General features: G+C 41.4%; 1 protein-coding gene across 1 annotated transcript in view; it reads right to left on the reverse strand.

Annotated features, from left to right (window-relative positions):
• The window catches only part of si:dkey-237i9.1 (SEC14-like protein 1), a 54875-nt gene that overhangs the window by 24718 nt on the left and 12088 nt on the right, over positions 1-18069 (reverse strand). Inside the window, exons 3-4 of the mRNA XM_060918625.1 lie at positions 2534-2683; positions 1995-2126 (exon numbers count right to left, since the gene is read on the reverse strand). Coding sequence (XP_060774608.1) covers positions 1995-2126; positions 2534-2683 — 282 coding nt within the window. The remainder of the gene's footprint in view (positions 1-1994; positions 2127-2533; positions 2684-18069) is intronic.

Here is an 18069-nt window from a genome sequence, read left to right on the forward strand (position 1 = left end):
GAAAACAAACCAAACCGGGAAAGTAGGGAAGCGGAAGTGCGTGTACAGCGGATGTAGAGTGGACCGATCAGAGCCCTCTTGTCTGCGACGCTGTCTGCGAGGCTTCTGCGGTGGTCACAATTTTTGGGAGGTGCGCGCAGAGCATCTGCGAAGGTGGGGGGGCTACGCAGACGCTGTCTGCGACGCCATCTGCGAGGACTGCGTTGTCAGCATAAATTGGCCTTTACTGTTACCACCCAGATGTTGATAATTTTCCTCAAACAGCATGCAATGGAGGTGTTCTGTTCCTCCTACACCACAATTCCCCAATGATAATCCATATTTATTAAAAGATGACCACATCATTCATTTTATCAGTTTATAGTTACATTTAAAGTTTCTGTATATCATGTTAGATCCTGTTCCACTTACGTTACAGCAGCATAAACTCCTGTCCATAAACGCTAAATAAAATGGCTCATTACTTCAAGAAGCTTTTGCAGAAACATCAGATTTTTAAAAACGTGTTTATTATTGGAGCATCTCTATGAACGAGCCATTACTATAGAAACGATAACGCATAAGGAATAAGATGAACAAAAATAATGAACACTAGGGGTGGTGTGATGCGTCACAGCATGCAGTGCATCACTTCCCCTCCGATCCCAAGTGGAGCTTGCTATTCCACCGATACCACACCGATTCGTCAATTACGTTTCGTTTATTACTGAACGAAAAACATTGCACAATTTATCACTTTATGCTCACCATGTAATGATTCAGTTCACGATATTGGAGTCAAAATTTAATTCACAATTTAAAAAAAAAAAAAAAAAAAACCCAAACTATTTCTTTTGTTAACTTAGATTTTCTTCATTTCCTTAAATAACCAACAATATTTTCCCACATTTGTAAAGGTTGGCGTAAAATATAATGGCTGAATAACTAAAATATTCCTTTTACCAAAAAAAAGTTAACAAATATTCCTTTTCATAAGGAACATTTGAACTTCCTCCATTTTCTTCATTTTTCAGCAGTCTGTAAAAAGAATGAGAGTTCCCATTTTTTGGTAAATCTATTTGTACACAACCACACAGCAGCTCTTTTGCACTTTAGAGCTGTGTTACTTCCACCTACGGTGAAGTCACATGTATTCCCGATTGCTATTGTACATTATTGCACCCTCTGCTGTCTAACACTACAATTATAGCATGGGGAAAAAAGGAAAGGATATTACACATCCTAATAATAATAAATTTGTACCATGATTTATTGTCGTAGGATATCATTACACGCCTACACCTCCCTACTTGAAAGTCAGATTTAATGTTGCGGAACATCATCCGAGAGACGAGTTACTGCCTGCTCTCACTGATGTTCTAGCTGTGATAACTGTTCTCACCAGCATCTCATACTCCCTGACCAATCAGATTCACGGATATAACCGTGCTGTGGGGTAAACAAATATAACTAATTCACAATGATATACAGTCAGTCGTTCGCCTGCCATTATTCATTTAACGATGTCAACTTAGAGGGACTCAAAGAATGATGGTATGCGTTTTGTATTGTTCCTTTAATAACAGAAAGCTCTAGAAGTGCGAGTGTGTGGGTGAAGCTGTGCAGCTTCACGTTGTTCACATTCCATCATCTCGCCCTGAATCTGTCCCACGTACACTGTGACTAAATCACACACACACACACAGTGAGGTGCTGACAGCTACCACGTGCCTCAGACACACGGAGAGTTTTGTTAACCCAATTCCTCCCCTCCCTCTTTGTGAACATTGGGAGCTTGTTACTCTTTAAAGCAGAATTCCAGCTGGGCGGAGTCACAGCCTGGATCAAAATCAAGGGCTGGGTTTTTTTTTGTAAAAAAAACAAAACAAAAAACACCCGCCTGTTTTTAGTCATCAATTCCGTGACATGCATTTTGAAAACATAACCCTTTAACAGATGGTTTAAATCCTCAAAAAGAAATAAATGTGCATTCCTGAGGAGTGTGCGCGTCTCACCGAGTAGCAGCAGAGCTCGTGGATGATGACGCGGTTGGAGAAGGTCTCGTTGTGCGACTCAATATGCAGCGTCCTCTCTCGGCAGTTCAGTGTGTTCTTCTGGATGAAGTAAACATAGTCCACACCTGCGATCTGGACACACCCACAGTGTTAATAACGTACAGATGTGATCAAGCAAATAAAGTCTGCGCTCGCATCATTTACACCACAGCACTGAGGAGATCGCTCAGAAGGCGTTGATTCGTTTCCAATGACGTTTTAATAGCGTACGCCCTCGTTTCTATAGTAATGCTTCGCTCTCAGGGACTTGTACGCTGCACACTACACTAATAATCATGTTTGTGTGACATTGACAGAAGGAGTCTCCAGTGTTCGAGGTACACATGAGAACTTGTTTTGTGGGGGGAGGGAATAATTTAAAATCGTCGGTAAACTGCTGTGGTGTAAAAGCAATAAAAAGACGTCAGGACACTTTGGAAGAAAGGATGAAACTTAAAATGAGTAAATACTTTAATGAGAAACATTCATTGTTATTTTACCCTTTTCAGGAGTCGAGGGGCGTCGACATCCAGCTTGCACCGCCTCTCAATTTTGTGCATGGAGTTGTCCTCACTTGTTTCCTCGCTGAGGACGTCGCTGGCCACAAACATGGGGATGAGGTGACACGTGGGGAACCTCCTCTCGTACGCCTGGGGGGGGGGTTAAATCAATTTTAAATCTTTGATGTAACCATGACAATTGTAGATACATAGGTTTAGGATAGGAAAGCTGTAACCATAGCAACAGTGTAGAATTGTAGCCACATACACCCCCCACACACGATTTTGTTTCAAGTAGCCATATAGCAAGGAAAAATAAAAAAATAAATAAATATTGGGCAGAACCAAACACCACTAAACCATTTTGGCACTCGACTAGTGCGCGCGTGCGTGTGTGTGTGTGTATTTTAGGACAAATCTTTGCAGGCATCTTGAGCACCAGGTCAACAGATGGAAAAGAAACTAGGATATGTGCATGCATGCGCATGCGTGTGTGTGAGCCTCCTGCTGTTTTCAACAATACATGAAACCCTGTTGCACAGATCAGGTTGCACTCGTTTCACTGAACAAACAAAAACAATGAGAAGAAAAGCAGGAAGAGGGGGCAGAGACGGAGAAATGTGACACAGAATCTCCATATCCATGCAAAGAGGAAATACCACATCGGAATTTCTGCATGTGAACTCTCACTAGGACCCTTTCGCACAACACACACACCAGACTGAATTAAAATATCAGATCTGATCTCACATGAACACAAACTGCTTTTCTCTCTCTCACACACACACACAGTCTAGTGTACAAAACAGTTCCGAGTGCAGAAATCATCATACAACAGGGTTCATGTTTGAATCTCTCCAATCACAGTGCAAGATTGAGCAGACTTACATCCATGTAGCAGCTGAAAACCATCTTCATTTAAATAAACACACCCCTTAATATGCTCAGTGTAGAGGCCACATTCCCAGACTTTACAACATGGAACAGGCCAAGAAGAGAAATGTCTCCACCTTCAAAATAATCACCACTACAAGTCCAACTGAACAAATTTCTACACATTTCTGCTTGGTTGCATCATCAGAAGTCAGAAAACCCCAGCAGGGAAAGAAAAAAAAAACTGCTGTGGTCAACCACACAGTCATCAACAATCAAACTCTAGCTGATGTTTGAATATTTAATTGGTACATCTGTGATATGAAGTCACACACACTGTATAAACTAATTTTAATGATGTCTCAGATCAGTCAGGCAGACTAGTGGGGATCAGTCTTCAGCAAAACAAACTGGTCTGGAGGCCCTGGAGCTGAGAAAAAGAGCAAGTGAGTGACTGTGTCCTCCGCCCTCAGCGCTGCCACACCACCAGCCTAGAAGCAGTAGCCTAGATTTTACAAGTAGGCTCTCTCAAAATGAAAAGGAAATTAATCTCAATCTTTCTCACCCACTCTGCCTTTCAGTCAGCTCTTACTCCCCCTGTGCACACACTTCCCACAATGAAAAACACTGGAGTACATTTCTACAATATGGATCACAACACACATGTATAAGGCTATCACTTCATGTCTTAAAGTAACAATAGATCTCGTTTCTCTTTACTTAGTTGTTCGGTTATTGATATAATATGGATTACTACAGTTGTGGTGTGAAATAGGGCTATTTATCATTTGTATGTTTATTTCATTTTTATGTCTTCAGTTTTGTTCTGCAGTGTAGAGAACAGTCACAATACAGAAACACCTATGAATGAGTAGAGCAGGGGTGTACAAACTTTATTGGTCACATTTCTAAAATCAGGGCACACAGCCTCAATTATATATTAATTAAAATTTTACCATCCAAATTGTGTACACACACACACACACACACACACACACACACACACAGCTGCTTTAATGTTGGTCCTCTGGCTTTAATTCAGATCCTGTGTAAGTGTGTGTTTAAGAGCCGGTTTGATACAGGATATACCACACACACACACACACACACACACAGCAGAGGTGTTTCAGAGAATCTCACATTACAGGCATTGATTGTTTAGATTTTGTTTTACAATTTGAGACTGAACTGTCTGTGTGTTCATTCTTGTTCAACAGCACAAAAAACACCCCACAAGCACTCGATTCAAGTTCAACTCTTTCATTGTGTTTGGATGGACAGAAGGATTTGTGTAGGCCACACACACAAGGGAGGAAAACAATTATTTGGACATGATGGGGGAGGGGAAAATACATTTTAAAAGGACAAAAAAAATGGAAAGAAAAGAAACCTGATGAAAGTTAAAAAAAAAAAAATACATAAAATTCTCAACCAGATACAATATTTTGTTTAGCTGATAATGACATTTAAATAAATTAAGTACATTTTTGATTGTCTAGTTGCAAGGTCAGTCTCACACTGCAACTGGTTGAACACAGCTACTACCACCACGACTACTAATAATAAAGAGAAGGGGTGAAGCTTAAATCACATCTTGCATTAAATAAAACATGTAGTCTAATCTTTTTATAAAAATCATCAATAACCAGGAAAAACAGCTGGTTTTATAAAGACAACTGAAGAGTTTAAAATATTAAAAGGAGAGGAAAAAAAAAAAGAGGGAGGGAAAGAAATATTTTTTCTTTCCTCAAACAGGACAACATGCGATGCCCGCTATGTTCGGCTTTTTGTAAACTGTGCGTTACACGAACAATGTTGATGCCTCAATTAAATTGTTTGTCTGCAAACTTCCGCAATGTTCAGAATCTTTGTGGATTAAAAGCCTGGAGGCATGTGCATGCACATGCGAGATTTAACAATATTCCACTGTGGATTTTCCAGCGAAATAAAACAAAACGCCTGGATTTCTGAGAAAAACAAGTGTAATCCACAGAGCTACTTAGGCTACGTTTACATTACGTCGAATAAGCGGATCATCAGATTAACGTTCTTAAAACGATTCGCGTTTACATTAAAACCGTTAGCCGTGCACACAGCAACACCAATACACGGATACGCTCGGCTCCACAGGCATCCTGCGCTCCAAATCACTCCGCCCTGAACAGCGAGTGCCCTCTGGAGGGTGCGCACTCCGGCCCTGCGCAGCTCACACAGCGCGCGAGTGAAGTGCACAAGCCATGATTCGGGACTGAGCCGCTGTGTGTGAGATCCCAGCGCATATCACTTACTACTTGCAAGTGGAAGGATGGCAAGCCTAAAGACAATCATAACTACACAATGGGCAGTATTTGCATCAGTATTTGCAGTATTTTCATACTTTTATACTCTTTAATGAAAGGTGATACAAGGCGGAAGTCCGCGCCGTTTTTCAGCAGTCGCGTCACATGACCAATGCCAGCGAATCAGGAAGGTGGATGTCACAGTGACGTTGTCCAATGAGGACACCAGCTAGAGCTCAGCACAGCGTATTCGCGCATCTCAATGTTTACACAGCACCGGACCAGATACGATCTAGATTGAATACATGGACACTGGTGGATTCCCGTTTCCCGGCTTTTCCAGGTGGTTTAATGTAAATGGACAGTGCATCCGCGAAGAAAACGAGACAGATACGGTCTAATGTAAACGTAGCCTTAGGCTAGTGAACTGGGAAGAGCGTTGCTATGGTTACAACTAATACACAATCAGCCTGACACTGAAAGGGGGGGGGGGAACCCTAATCTAGAATAAGAGAAAAATGTAGCTACTGATAACAGAAATCCTTTCTAATAAACTGAATAACGAGTGTGACTCATTTACACACACAAACTACGTGACAGGATTATTCCTGAGAGTCAGAGTTTGGTGTAGGAAGCTTTTGTAAACTCTGTGCTGTAATCGGATCAGAAAGTAAAGTAGGTCAAGGAGCGAACACGCTCCGAGTGCAAAGGTTAGGAAGATCGGAAATCCGATTTGCTGACGTTCACTGGCTGCTGTGTGTAAATGTATTCCATACATACACACTTCTGGGATTTGTACATAACGCTAAAAACACAACCTCACGTTTTAACATTTAATGTAACAAAACAATGGATTACCGATTCATTTAAGGGCATGGCCTGATCAGCTTTTTTTTTTTTTTTTTAATTCTGATAAACAGCATGAACCATACATCACTTCTAAAGTGAACTCGTTCAACAGAACCTGCTCGCTTCATTCTCGGATCAAAAACTAACTTCATGAGCGACATAACACTCTTCATACTAACACGCACCAACTACCAGGACTTCCTTCCGAGCTTCATTTTTCTTCATAACGTCTCTGTACAACATAAAAGGATGAGATGAAACCACGGTGATAAGTTCCTCCAAACAGTAACAGGGAAGTAACTGCATGTACTGTAGAGCAGAGAACCAAAGAAAACTCGGACCACAAGTGCTGTAGGTTCGGTCTGAGGAACCGCCCGAGATGATCATTTGGATTTTCCATACGATCCGGAACGTGCATGGAACTGAGAAACTGCAGCACTGTACGTAAACAGGAAACTAAAACAAATCGCGATTAACCGTTCTATTGCTTGCGTGAACGGAGAGTTAGCTGTAAATAAATCGCAGCTACAAATTGTGTACATTTGTAGAAAATTAACTGCTTGAACACGGAGTTAGCTGTAGCTAGAAAAATGCGATCAAATGTTCTCCATCCTGTCTAATTGCTTCATCACCGCAACAGCCTGTTTGGATATAATCCAAATTCTCTCTTTTTTTTTTAAAGGAGACACATTTTTGATGTTTGAGATGAAAACTGACAAATGTTGCTTCTCAACCCCCCCCCCACACACACGTGTTTAGGTAGAAAAATGCAAAAAAAAAAAAAAACCCACACACACCAATCAGTGCTGTGAAACACAAAATCCACCACAGGAAGTGAGGTCATGTCGATAATTTCTGACTGCATGCGATAAATAACAGTCCTATCTGCAATTTTAAGGCACTTTTGTTTGTTAAAACACAATCGCGTGTTAGAGAGCAAACACAGAACTTTCACTCTCGCTCCCGGATGCGGACAATGTGCGGGTTGTTTGGAGGTTGATTGCGGGTTGGTGCTGTAAAATGGGAGACGTGCGCCCAGAGGTTGTGTAATTTCAGCTATCAGGGTTTTAATGTGGGGTTATCGTGTGTCGAAGTGGCGCATGAACGTCTAATTAACACGTCTGGCCTCGTGAAACGTTAGACTCGATCCCTGATCAGTGCTGTGCAAACATGCTACTTAGGGGACCGTGCATGCATGTGTGTATCACTGATGTCAGGGGTTGTTTAGTTCCCATTTATCGTGTAGCGTTTAGCTGTAATGAGAGCCAATGTGACTGCTTGGACCCTACAAAAAGAGAGTATGAGAAAAGTGCATCAGCAGCGAGTTATTTTTCCCCCCGAGCTGGTCATGATGCAGCAGAAGTACATGAGCTTTAGAGACAGCAGATGGCAACTAAAGTGCGCTTACAAATCTCTTCTCAGAAGGATTTAAAAACACAAATGGAGAAAGAGGAATTGCGAGTGGTGATGTAATCATATTTCAGCCACTCAACTATTCTTATTCTCAACAATATTTTACAAAATTCGTTCCATTTCTCTGCAACGAATCTCACACACTCTGGATTGTGCAGTTATATAAAAACAATAAGTGAACCACACTCCGAAGTGTGTGCCAATGTTTATTAGCACGCGTGAGACAGGCGAGAGAGCGAGCAAGTGACATCTTGTTAGTCATTAAGTAAGTCATTCCATCAGCAGCCTCGCAGCCAGAACCAGAACTTTCAAAATGTACATGAACACAAATCAAGCAATCCAATTATCAAGATCAAAACAGGAGCCAATCACTTTTTTTTTTTTAAATAAAAACTGTGGGGGTTGGGGGCAATCTCACACGCCCTCTCTCTCACGAGAACATGTTGCACTCAACACCAGGTGATCTGCACATGCAGTGATTGAGGTTGGATTAAAGGCCACGAAGAGTGCTGTGCAAAGACGCTCAAGGTCACACTGTCAGTTTCAAGTGTGTGTTGCAATACACTCACTCAGAGCACAGAGGGGGAGCGTGCACACAATTATCTGCTGTACATTACTGCACTGCGTATACATCACCCCCACTACCAACTGCACACACAGAGAGAGAGAGACAGACACACGGCATGAAAACGGGCCAGGGTGAAAAGGGTGTGCGAGTGGTGACGTGGCCTCTGGTGTCATTTTGTTTGGGGGTCCTCCCCCAGAATAAATATTATAGCCTCCTTACTAAGTATACTGTATTGACATTTGCACAAGGACATACAGTACAAGTAGTTATAGTGAAATTATGCTCTGGAAAAAAAATGCGAATAATAGAACGAAGAAAGTGGAGAACACACAAGGAATAGCGATCTTTTTTTCTTTTTATTTGCCTGGACCACCAGTGTCTCCATGGCCCGCTTTCGCTGAGTTGCCACATGTTTCAGCCTTGCCTGCTTCTCTCCTTCAGCAGTCTGTTTCTTGGCCTGCTGAGCACTGCAAGTTGCTTGAGAGCCATACTTGCTCTGCTGCTGCTGCTTTTCCTCCTTGTTCACCCTCTGCTGGTGTTTGTATGTGGCTGCTGCAGAGTTAATGTTCTTGCACAATGTTCTGTCCACTTCCCCAAACTTCACGTCCTCCCTTCTAAAGAGCTGCATAGCTGTCTTCCCCCCGGACATCAGCGTGTACTTGACCGTCTGTATTGCATTAAATATTTCCACGTTCATGTTGCCACTCCTTTGATCAATTACATCATTCATCAGACTAAATGAGGACTCGACTCTAGGTCCATGAAAGATGGAGAGGCAACACTTAACCAGTGCACCCAGGGAGGGGTACTTGTCTGGTTTGTCAAAGACATGACCCCACCACTCCACGATGCTCTCTCCCTCCTTGAAGCTGGGGATGGTCAGGTCAACACTGAACCGCACAAGTTCCCTCTGGATATCCTGGTCTGCTGGCAAGAGGTGCCCCAGCATACCACTCAGCCTGCCAAGATATGGAAGTACCTGCAGCTTTCAGTTCTTTTTAAATCAAGGCTGAATACTTTCTTCTTTGCTGCTGTCTTTTATTAATCAAATTTGAGACTTTTAATTTGATTTCTTTCAGCACGGACAGCACTACAAAATGGCATCTCCACTATACAGTGCCCTATATAGTGAGTAGCGAGCAATTTCAGACACGGATTGTCAAAAGACGCGCGCGCCCTCTTTAATCAAGCCGGAAGTTGTGTTTGTTTTGATAGCGATCAGGAAAGTTTGAAAAAAGTAGGAAATTCAGTCCGATGACTCCATCCAGCTTCCAGTGGTCTGGTCTGCACTCTGACAGATGTGTGCACGCTCTGGCCAGCAGGAGAAGAGGTGCGAAATGATGCTGCTTGCCCTTCACAGCGAGATGTACTCGTCGCTATGGCGTCAATATCAAAGCAGGAGGAGGAGGCGCAAACCAGCACGAACTGTCTATGGGTGCGACGCGACCTCCTTGCCCTTTGGGTCAATATCAAACACCCCCCCCCACACACACACAATTTTTTTTTCTCATCGGATCCACACGATTCACGTAGGTCACCCATTTTGGTTTCAAAACAGCGAATTTCGCCAAAAAGTGAGGGATTTTCATGTATGACACACACACAATGCATGTGAGAAAGATAGACAGAAGAGACACAGACAGAGGTATAGACACAGACTGCATGCAAGGAGAGAGGTTTTTTTTTTTTTTTGGGGTGGGGGTTGTTTCGTCTTCAGCATGCTTCCAGAACATTCTGTCACACTTCCGAGTCCAAAACACTACAGCAGCCTGATTGATAGCTTGTGAAAACACCACCTTATAACGAAGATCTGATGTCTGGGATACGAGTTTTTAATTAGGCCACTCTTATTTTTAGGTTCACGGATTCGCTGACGTGAGATAAAAACTACCGCTGAAAAAATAAAAAAAGTCTGTGTACTTTTATTTGAACCGCCGAAACTTGCAATTAGTAGAATAATGATTTTTTTGACAACGTAATAGCTTCCTTGTAACCAGTGTTGCCAGATACTGCTGACGTTTTCCAGCCCAAAATATGTTCAAAACCCACCAAAATGCACTTAAAATCGCCCAATCTGGCAACACTGCTTGTAACAGCATTATATACCCAGTACTAATAGATCTACTGCATTCGGTGGGAAAATTCCCACTGGTAATACGAGTATACATTTGCGTTCGGTACATATCCTACCATGGTCATGGTGTGCAACAATCTAACCGCAGATGACTTGCAAAGGGTCAAGGTTGGTATCGGAAAAAAAGCCTTTCCCAGTTAACACTGGGGAATAACATGTTGTAAACACTGTTCATTGTAAATTTCCGACTGGGATACTGGCAATTACCATTGGGAAGTTGCTTATCGAATTCACCATCCTATCTGTCAAGGTAAATCGTAAATGCAAACGACTGACAGCGTACTTATGTTGACTTTCAACCACAGTTGAATGATTCAGCCAATATGGAAACCTTTTACGACATTGCGTGTGGAGAAAACGCGGTGATTTGCGACCACTTTACGTCAACATAAACCACGTGTGAATCCAGCGTGATGGCAAAATGGCTTCAGTCAGTTCTGATCATTATGTCAGCATTTCATGCGGAGATCGCAAATCGTTTCATCGAGTGGATTTGTTAAGTGGACAGAACGTCGGTGAATACATATCGCAAGAATTAAATGTAAGCAAAGAAATGATAAAATGTGTGTACGCTTCCACGAAGGAGGGTAGATCCGATACCGGTACTAGAGCAGTGCTCGACATGCCAGTGGTAACCTTAGTCAGAGACTTTGACTGCTCCTATATTACATTACTGTTGAGCTTGAAGACGACGGAGACAGCACAGGCGCTATCGAATGTGAACTGGACGTCAGACATCCGTCAGCACTCGATGTGCTCATGGCAGCATCACGCTCATACGACCACTTGCCTTCACAGAAGTAAGTACTGCCTGGGAATACTAATCAGTGATCAAAACCATTCATTCACTATATATCTATAACTTAGTACAAGCATTATATTTTTCTAATACAAATTAGACCTAGATGGTCTAAATATGAAAGCGTGGCAATAATTCAACGTATTATCGCTCAGTAAATATTGTAATGTTTAATATATTATAGCAGGGCAAATGCCCCAGACCGGCCAGGATAGGCCGTCGTAAGGGGACATTATGTCCAACTTTTTATTTTCTGAATAGAATTTAGAAATACCCCCATCCGGTTTCTCCCAAATCTGCAGGTGATTTCATCTAATTAAAAATGCCTTGAGTCCATACTGCTAAATCAGTTTTATATTTAAAATAAAACACATTAAATCTTCAATATAACTCCGGTAAAATATTTGATATTATTCATGATTTTAATATGAAATATTGATATTTAGGAAAACAATTTGGATAACATAAGGTAAATATACAGGTATAGTAGGTTTTTTTTTTCTTGTATTGGTGATGGTAGCAATCCTATCTAGTGCTGGTTTTAAACACAAGCTTGCATGTAGTACTAGTCTGTAGATGGAATGACTGTCATATTATATAAATAAACACATATATACAATATACATACATACACTGATTCTATGAAATACATGTATTTACATATCAAATTGATAGCTCATGTACACTGCTATTGAATATCACTGTAAATGTTGATATTCATTAGTCTTTAAATATTTGTAAAATATCAGTTTTTAACATTTTACAATTATAATACATTTAGCTGAATGGTGTAATGTAATGTAATATTTATATATATATATATATATATATATATATATATATATATATATATATATATATATATATATATATATATATATATAAAATTTCATTTATTATTTTATATTTATCATACAAATATAACAGGCCTTGTGGCAGGAAAGGAAATTGTCTACAAGAATGCTGTTAAAGTAGTCAAAAAGAAAAGGATGGGAGTCCAGTTTTGGACATGAACTGACTTTTGCAGATGTTGGGAACAATAGACTATTTATGTGTCTCGAACCTGCTCATCAGTAATTAGTGACCGTTCATAATGTTTTCTTGAACTTTAATGAAACATTTAAATTTTTGCATTTTCTGAATTCTACCTTCTGTTGATACAACTTGTTTCCAATGAAACCTGGTCATAAAGCTTTCTGTCTGAACTTTTAAGAATTAAAAGTTGAAATTCATTTTTCATATTTTTGATATTTGTTTTAGGTATAACTGTAGTGACTGTGTATTTTATTTTCTAATCCCAACATTGAAAATTTGCCATTTGAAAAAAAAAGAAAAACAGACATTGACATTTATTTTTATTTCAACCGACATACTCTAAAATGTGTTGAAAAAAATCCGTGAACCTAACAAAAAGAGTGGCCTTAGGGGCCGAGCACCGAAAGTGAACACGCACACGCCTCTCTGTAAAAATCATATTATTCATCCATGGTGGGAGTCTCCAGCAGACCACAGAACTCTCCATACGTTTTGTTTTCCTCTAAAATCCAGCACAGTGATGGAGCACAGTCTTGGCTCCCGAGAGAAAAATCAGGGCTCCATGTAGCTTTGCGGTGGTTTTTTTAATTTTTGGATCAAGCTGTTAGAGGTGTGAAATTGAGAAATGCAAATATAATTACTGCACAAGTCTCGTCAAGCAATTCTTCGTCAGGACTTGGACAGATCGGATTCTTTCCCTCACCTTTGCACGCACCACAAGGATTTTGGCATGGCTGATCTATCCCGCCTCCAACACTCGGCATTACTGATTGATCTTAGCCTTCGTTCTTCATCTTTACCTTCTATAACCCACCCACAATCCATCTCCTGCACATGAACCGGAGCGGATGTTCTGATCTGTTCTCATCTTTTAAGCTTTAATCCCGCGGCATGGATTTTACCAGCACGTGGTGTTGAGGATGATCTTGAGCACAAGTTTGTGTATAATGCCATCACTACATTGAGTGACACTCAACAAGACGAGGAGGGAATCTTATAGCATTTTTTAATTCCTCATTTATATTTAAAAAAATAAATTAAATAAATAAATAAGTTCTTCACTTCTCCTTTCGCTTTCATCTAACAACCACCACCTCCACGACCATCACTTCCTCCATGATGAAAGACTGCATCTGTTTTCAACTCGACTTCCTTCCTCTGTTGCACAGCTTCTGCAAAACAATCTGCTTTTTGCGTTTTCAAATCAGCGAGCCGCAGCTCTTTAACTGGTTTAAATGCAGTTGTTTATCCAGATGTTTGGTACTTCAGGGGGCCATCCAGAACATCCTGTTCTTGAGGGAATTAACCCAACGTCAGAACTGTCTCAATGATAAATGTGTGATAAATGCTAATGATGCCATCCTCAGAAACTAATTCAGAAGTTATAAAAACATTTCTCTGGATAAATTCCTAGCCTTTAGATTGTTTCTATAGCAACGGACTTGTGCAGCAGAGGATGTGCGGATTTAATGTTTATGGAAGGAGTCTCCGGTGTCAGAGGTCACGCTGTAACTCATACTACAGTCATTACGACACAGGAGACAATGCATTACGGTTTCTGAGTAACAAGTATTTCACGCAACATTTAAAATTTAAAAAAAAAAAAAAAAAAAGTACAACATGATGTTCCTTTAATAAAGGAAACGCTGTAATTGTTGGAAAGCTGCTGTTGTTGTGTAAGAGGAATAACACTTCCGGGATGTGCTTTTATAGGAAAATGATCCATGTTGCTATGGTAACAGTAACTCTGCATCATCACACCATTGCACTGTTGGTTATTTTTCTATTACAGCACCAAACAGAGGGGGTTTAATGCCCCGCCCTGAAAATACAGCCATGTGAGGGAGACCTCAGTGGAATGAAAACATGCAAGCTGCTTGTTTAGTTACACTAACTTAAAAAAAAAAAAAACCCACACACACACACACACACACCAGGGAGCAGAAATCTCCTGGGTTCTGCTCCCTGGGGCAGCCACATTCACCCTCGGTTGCTGTTTTTCCCATTAGTATTACTGCACAGTGAAAGCTCTGATAATTTGTGCTACAAATGAATACTTTTTCCTTTTTTTAAGAGAAGAATCTCCACAAAGAGTCCATGATACTGCAGAAAGAAAATTCTGTTTGCACATTAAATTCTCCCTGGCAGGTATTTTGGGAAATGGTGGAACGTTCCACCTGGACGTTTACACAACACTGCAGAAACGGAGAGAAGGAAAATCACGAAGCAGAAACAAAACGACGTTTCAGGTTTCCACGTCAGACGCCTCATCCAAGTTTATATTCAACTTACCTTATTAAAACTGCTTTAACGTAACGATAAAAGTCTCGGAACTTTAATCATTATTCAGACAAATCGTGTCTGGATCGATGATGCATTTATGTTGACTTCTCAGCTCACGTTTTTTTTTCCCCCCATAGTCAGAACACAAACGCACAACTTTAGCACCGCTAGCAAAACTCGCACTGGAGCCGTTTTCATTCCTGAGACAAAGCTTCGCCGAGCAGCGATGTTACAGTATCGTGATTAAACGGTAATAAATTCGTACGAGATTTAAAAGCCTGTCGAACGGTTTTGCTGTTAAGATTAGTGAAAGATCAACAAGGGTCTGGTATTTTTATTTAAAATAAATACGTGTTATGGTTTTGATGTTCTATTACCAGAACACACAATCAGATTAGCTCAAGAGAAGATCAGTATAGGACAAGACAATGAATTTTAGTTTTTCCTCCATGCTTTTCAGTAGAGGAGCCACAGAATCAGAGAAAAGTGCAATGGAGTTTATGATGTTGCGCTGTGAAATTATTGTACACCCGTCTGAATTTGTCCTGTTGGTGGCGCTAGAGCACTTTCATTAAAAGCATAGTGTTTAATGAGCCTTAGATTCTCATGTGGAAGAAGAAGAAACAATTCAAAACAGAGCGCTGACGCATGTTCAGTGCTTAGACCCCAAATATTTGTTACAGCCATTCAGTGGTTCCGTTATGGCCCTTTTCCACTACCCTTTTTCAGCTCACTTCAGCTCGCTTCAGCTCACTTCAGCCCGACACGGCTCGCGTTTCGACTACCAAAAACCAGCACGACTCAGCTCGTTTCAGCCCTGCTTAGCCCCTAAAACTCGCACCGTTTTGGGGTAGGGCTGAAGCGAGCCAAACCGTGCTGACTGAGGCTGGGGGCGTGAGCAGACACTCCCCTGTGCACTGATTGGTGAGGAGGAGTGTCCTCACATGCCCACACACGCCCCGTGAGCGCGCTGGGATCTGTAAACACCGCAAACCCGGAAGAAGAAGAATAACGAATTACGAGAATTTCTGAAGCCTTATGCGCCTCGCCTCATCTATACGCTCTTGCCAGTATCTGTTGGCGTTGTCAAGCCACAGCACCAAGACCAGCAACACTAACGACTCCATGTCCTCCATGTTTATTGTTTACTATTCGGGTCGTGAGACTACTGCTTAAAAGATCACTGAATCAGTGACATACAGAGCATCGTGGACGAGTTCGCGGAGCGCAAGGCTCGTCGTATGCCCTTCAAATAATGCGCGCATTAGGCTATTGATGTTTTATTATGAGCCATGTACAGTATGTCGCCTAATGTTTTTTTGTTTCTGAGTTACATGCTCGTTTGAAGGACTTAATGTACAAAATAACATAGTTGCACCCCGTAGTGTTGAAATTGGTAAACACAGTGCATTCAGGTTTGCACCGCCCTCCTTTTATTTCTGACTCTTCCTGTCACTGCTGCAACCTCTGAGCGCTCATTCGTATGCCCTTCAAATAATGTGCGCAGTATAGGCTATTGATGTTTTATTATGAGCCATGTACAGTATCCTAATGTTTTTTGTTTCTGAGTTACATGTTCGTTTGAAGGACTTGATGTACTAAATAACATAGTTGCACCCGGTAGTGTTGAAATTGGTAAACACCGCAGTTGCGGACATTTTGTAGCCTAAAATGATGTTATGATAAGCTTTAATAAAGGGTCCGGTCATTTGCCCCGCCCCCGGCCCGGCTCTGACTTGTTCCGCCACTGTCACTGATGTCACTGTTTGCGCTGCTTAACGACATCACATGACGTCCACCCACTTTCGCTAACTCCACCCAATGTGTCCACCCACTTCCAGCCAGCACGGTTCAGCGCGGTTGTAGTCGAAATGCAACTCCAACAGCCCCGCTCAGCCCGACTCGGCACGGCACAGCCGCGTTTGTAGTGGAAAAGCGGCATTAGACTTTTTCATTGTCCGTCATTTTGACAGGGTCGTAAAAATTCCGTCATTGTCCATTATTATCTGTCATTTTATTTTAACTTTTAAATGACAATGTATATAGGCTATAAATGCTATATATTTAATAACTTGTGCTTTCATGGACTCTTTCATTTAAAAATTAATTCACAGAACAAGCTTGTATTATTTAATCATTTATTTATGTATTTATGATGCAAAAAGATGAACAGAGATTCTGACGTTCGGTCACTTGTGAACCCATTTTCCCTCCGCTAAAAACATTGCGGCTGTTGTGCCTTAATGGGCATATGAACAATCATTTTACAACGTAGCAAGACAATTGCAGTTAAAATATGAACAGTCCACTACAACGATTTAAGTGACAATCTAATTTGACCTGTTTGCGTGAGCTCAAACCTTTCTTCTGGCCCGCATGGATTTAAATTGGGAGCTCGCTTGTGCATAATCAAAGTCGTCAATGGAGACTGCTGCCGAGGCAATTGTCATTAAATTTTGCGTCTTTGCCTCGGACAGACGACTTCTCATTGACGTTTTAATTTTATTCTGAAGGCTGAACCCGCGCTCTGCTGCGACACTGGAGACTGGAATAACCAGCGCCACTTCAGCCAAAGTTCTGAAGTCGGGAAACATTTCTCCCAGGGAAGTGATCAGAAGCCAGCAAGAGCCTCTGAAAGTTGGATTTCCCAACCCTGCTAGTACTCTCTTGATAGGGAGGAAATCCTGCAGCATGCGGTCTTTCTGCACCAGTGGTGCAGCTGCACCCCGCGTCTCGGCTCGGCGGAGCCTGGAACCTGACACGGAAGGTCTTAAATAAAACGAAGTTATGTTTAAATGTTAGTTTGTCTACCCGTGCTCTCATTAAAATGATAGTTTAGCAGATATTCGAGCAGTGATGCTCCTAAGCTTCCTAAGCTTGCTGGGGAAGAATACAATAAATCGACATTTGTTTCATTTTAAAAACAAGAAAACAACTAGCCTAAATGAGCGCTATTGTACAGGCAGGGAAACGACACAGAACCCAATGCATCTTTTTTTAATAGCAAAAATGACATGTCTTCTGCAGAGAAGGGAAACATTAATCCATCTCACTGTGCTAGTGGTTAGAAAAGTCAGAGCGCGGTCAGGAGCGCGATGGGGGGAACAGCCTTGCGCAGTGGCTACAGTGTATACATGAGCAGCCTATGCACTGAACATCAAGACTGCCGCAACGTCGGCTCAGATTGAAAGTGACGGCAGTGAAGACTATGTATACTGTATGTAAGAAAACTCCGCCACAACTTGCCAATCATTTCAATTGTGTGTTTCATTATGTTTTATTATTGTTATTATTAGGCTATTA

Source organism: Neoarius graeffei, chromosome 4 (assembly GCF_027579695.1).
Source record: "Neoarius graeffei isolate fNeoGra1 chromosome 4, fNeoGra1.pri, whole genome shotgun sequence".
Taxonomy (NCBI): domain Eukaryota; kingdom Metazoa; phylum Chordata; class Actinopteri; order Siluriformes; family Ariidae; genus Neoarius; species Neoarius graeffei.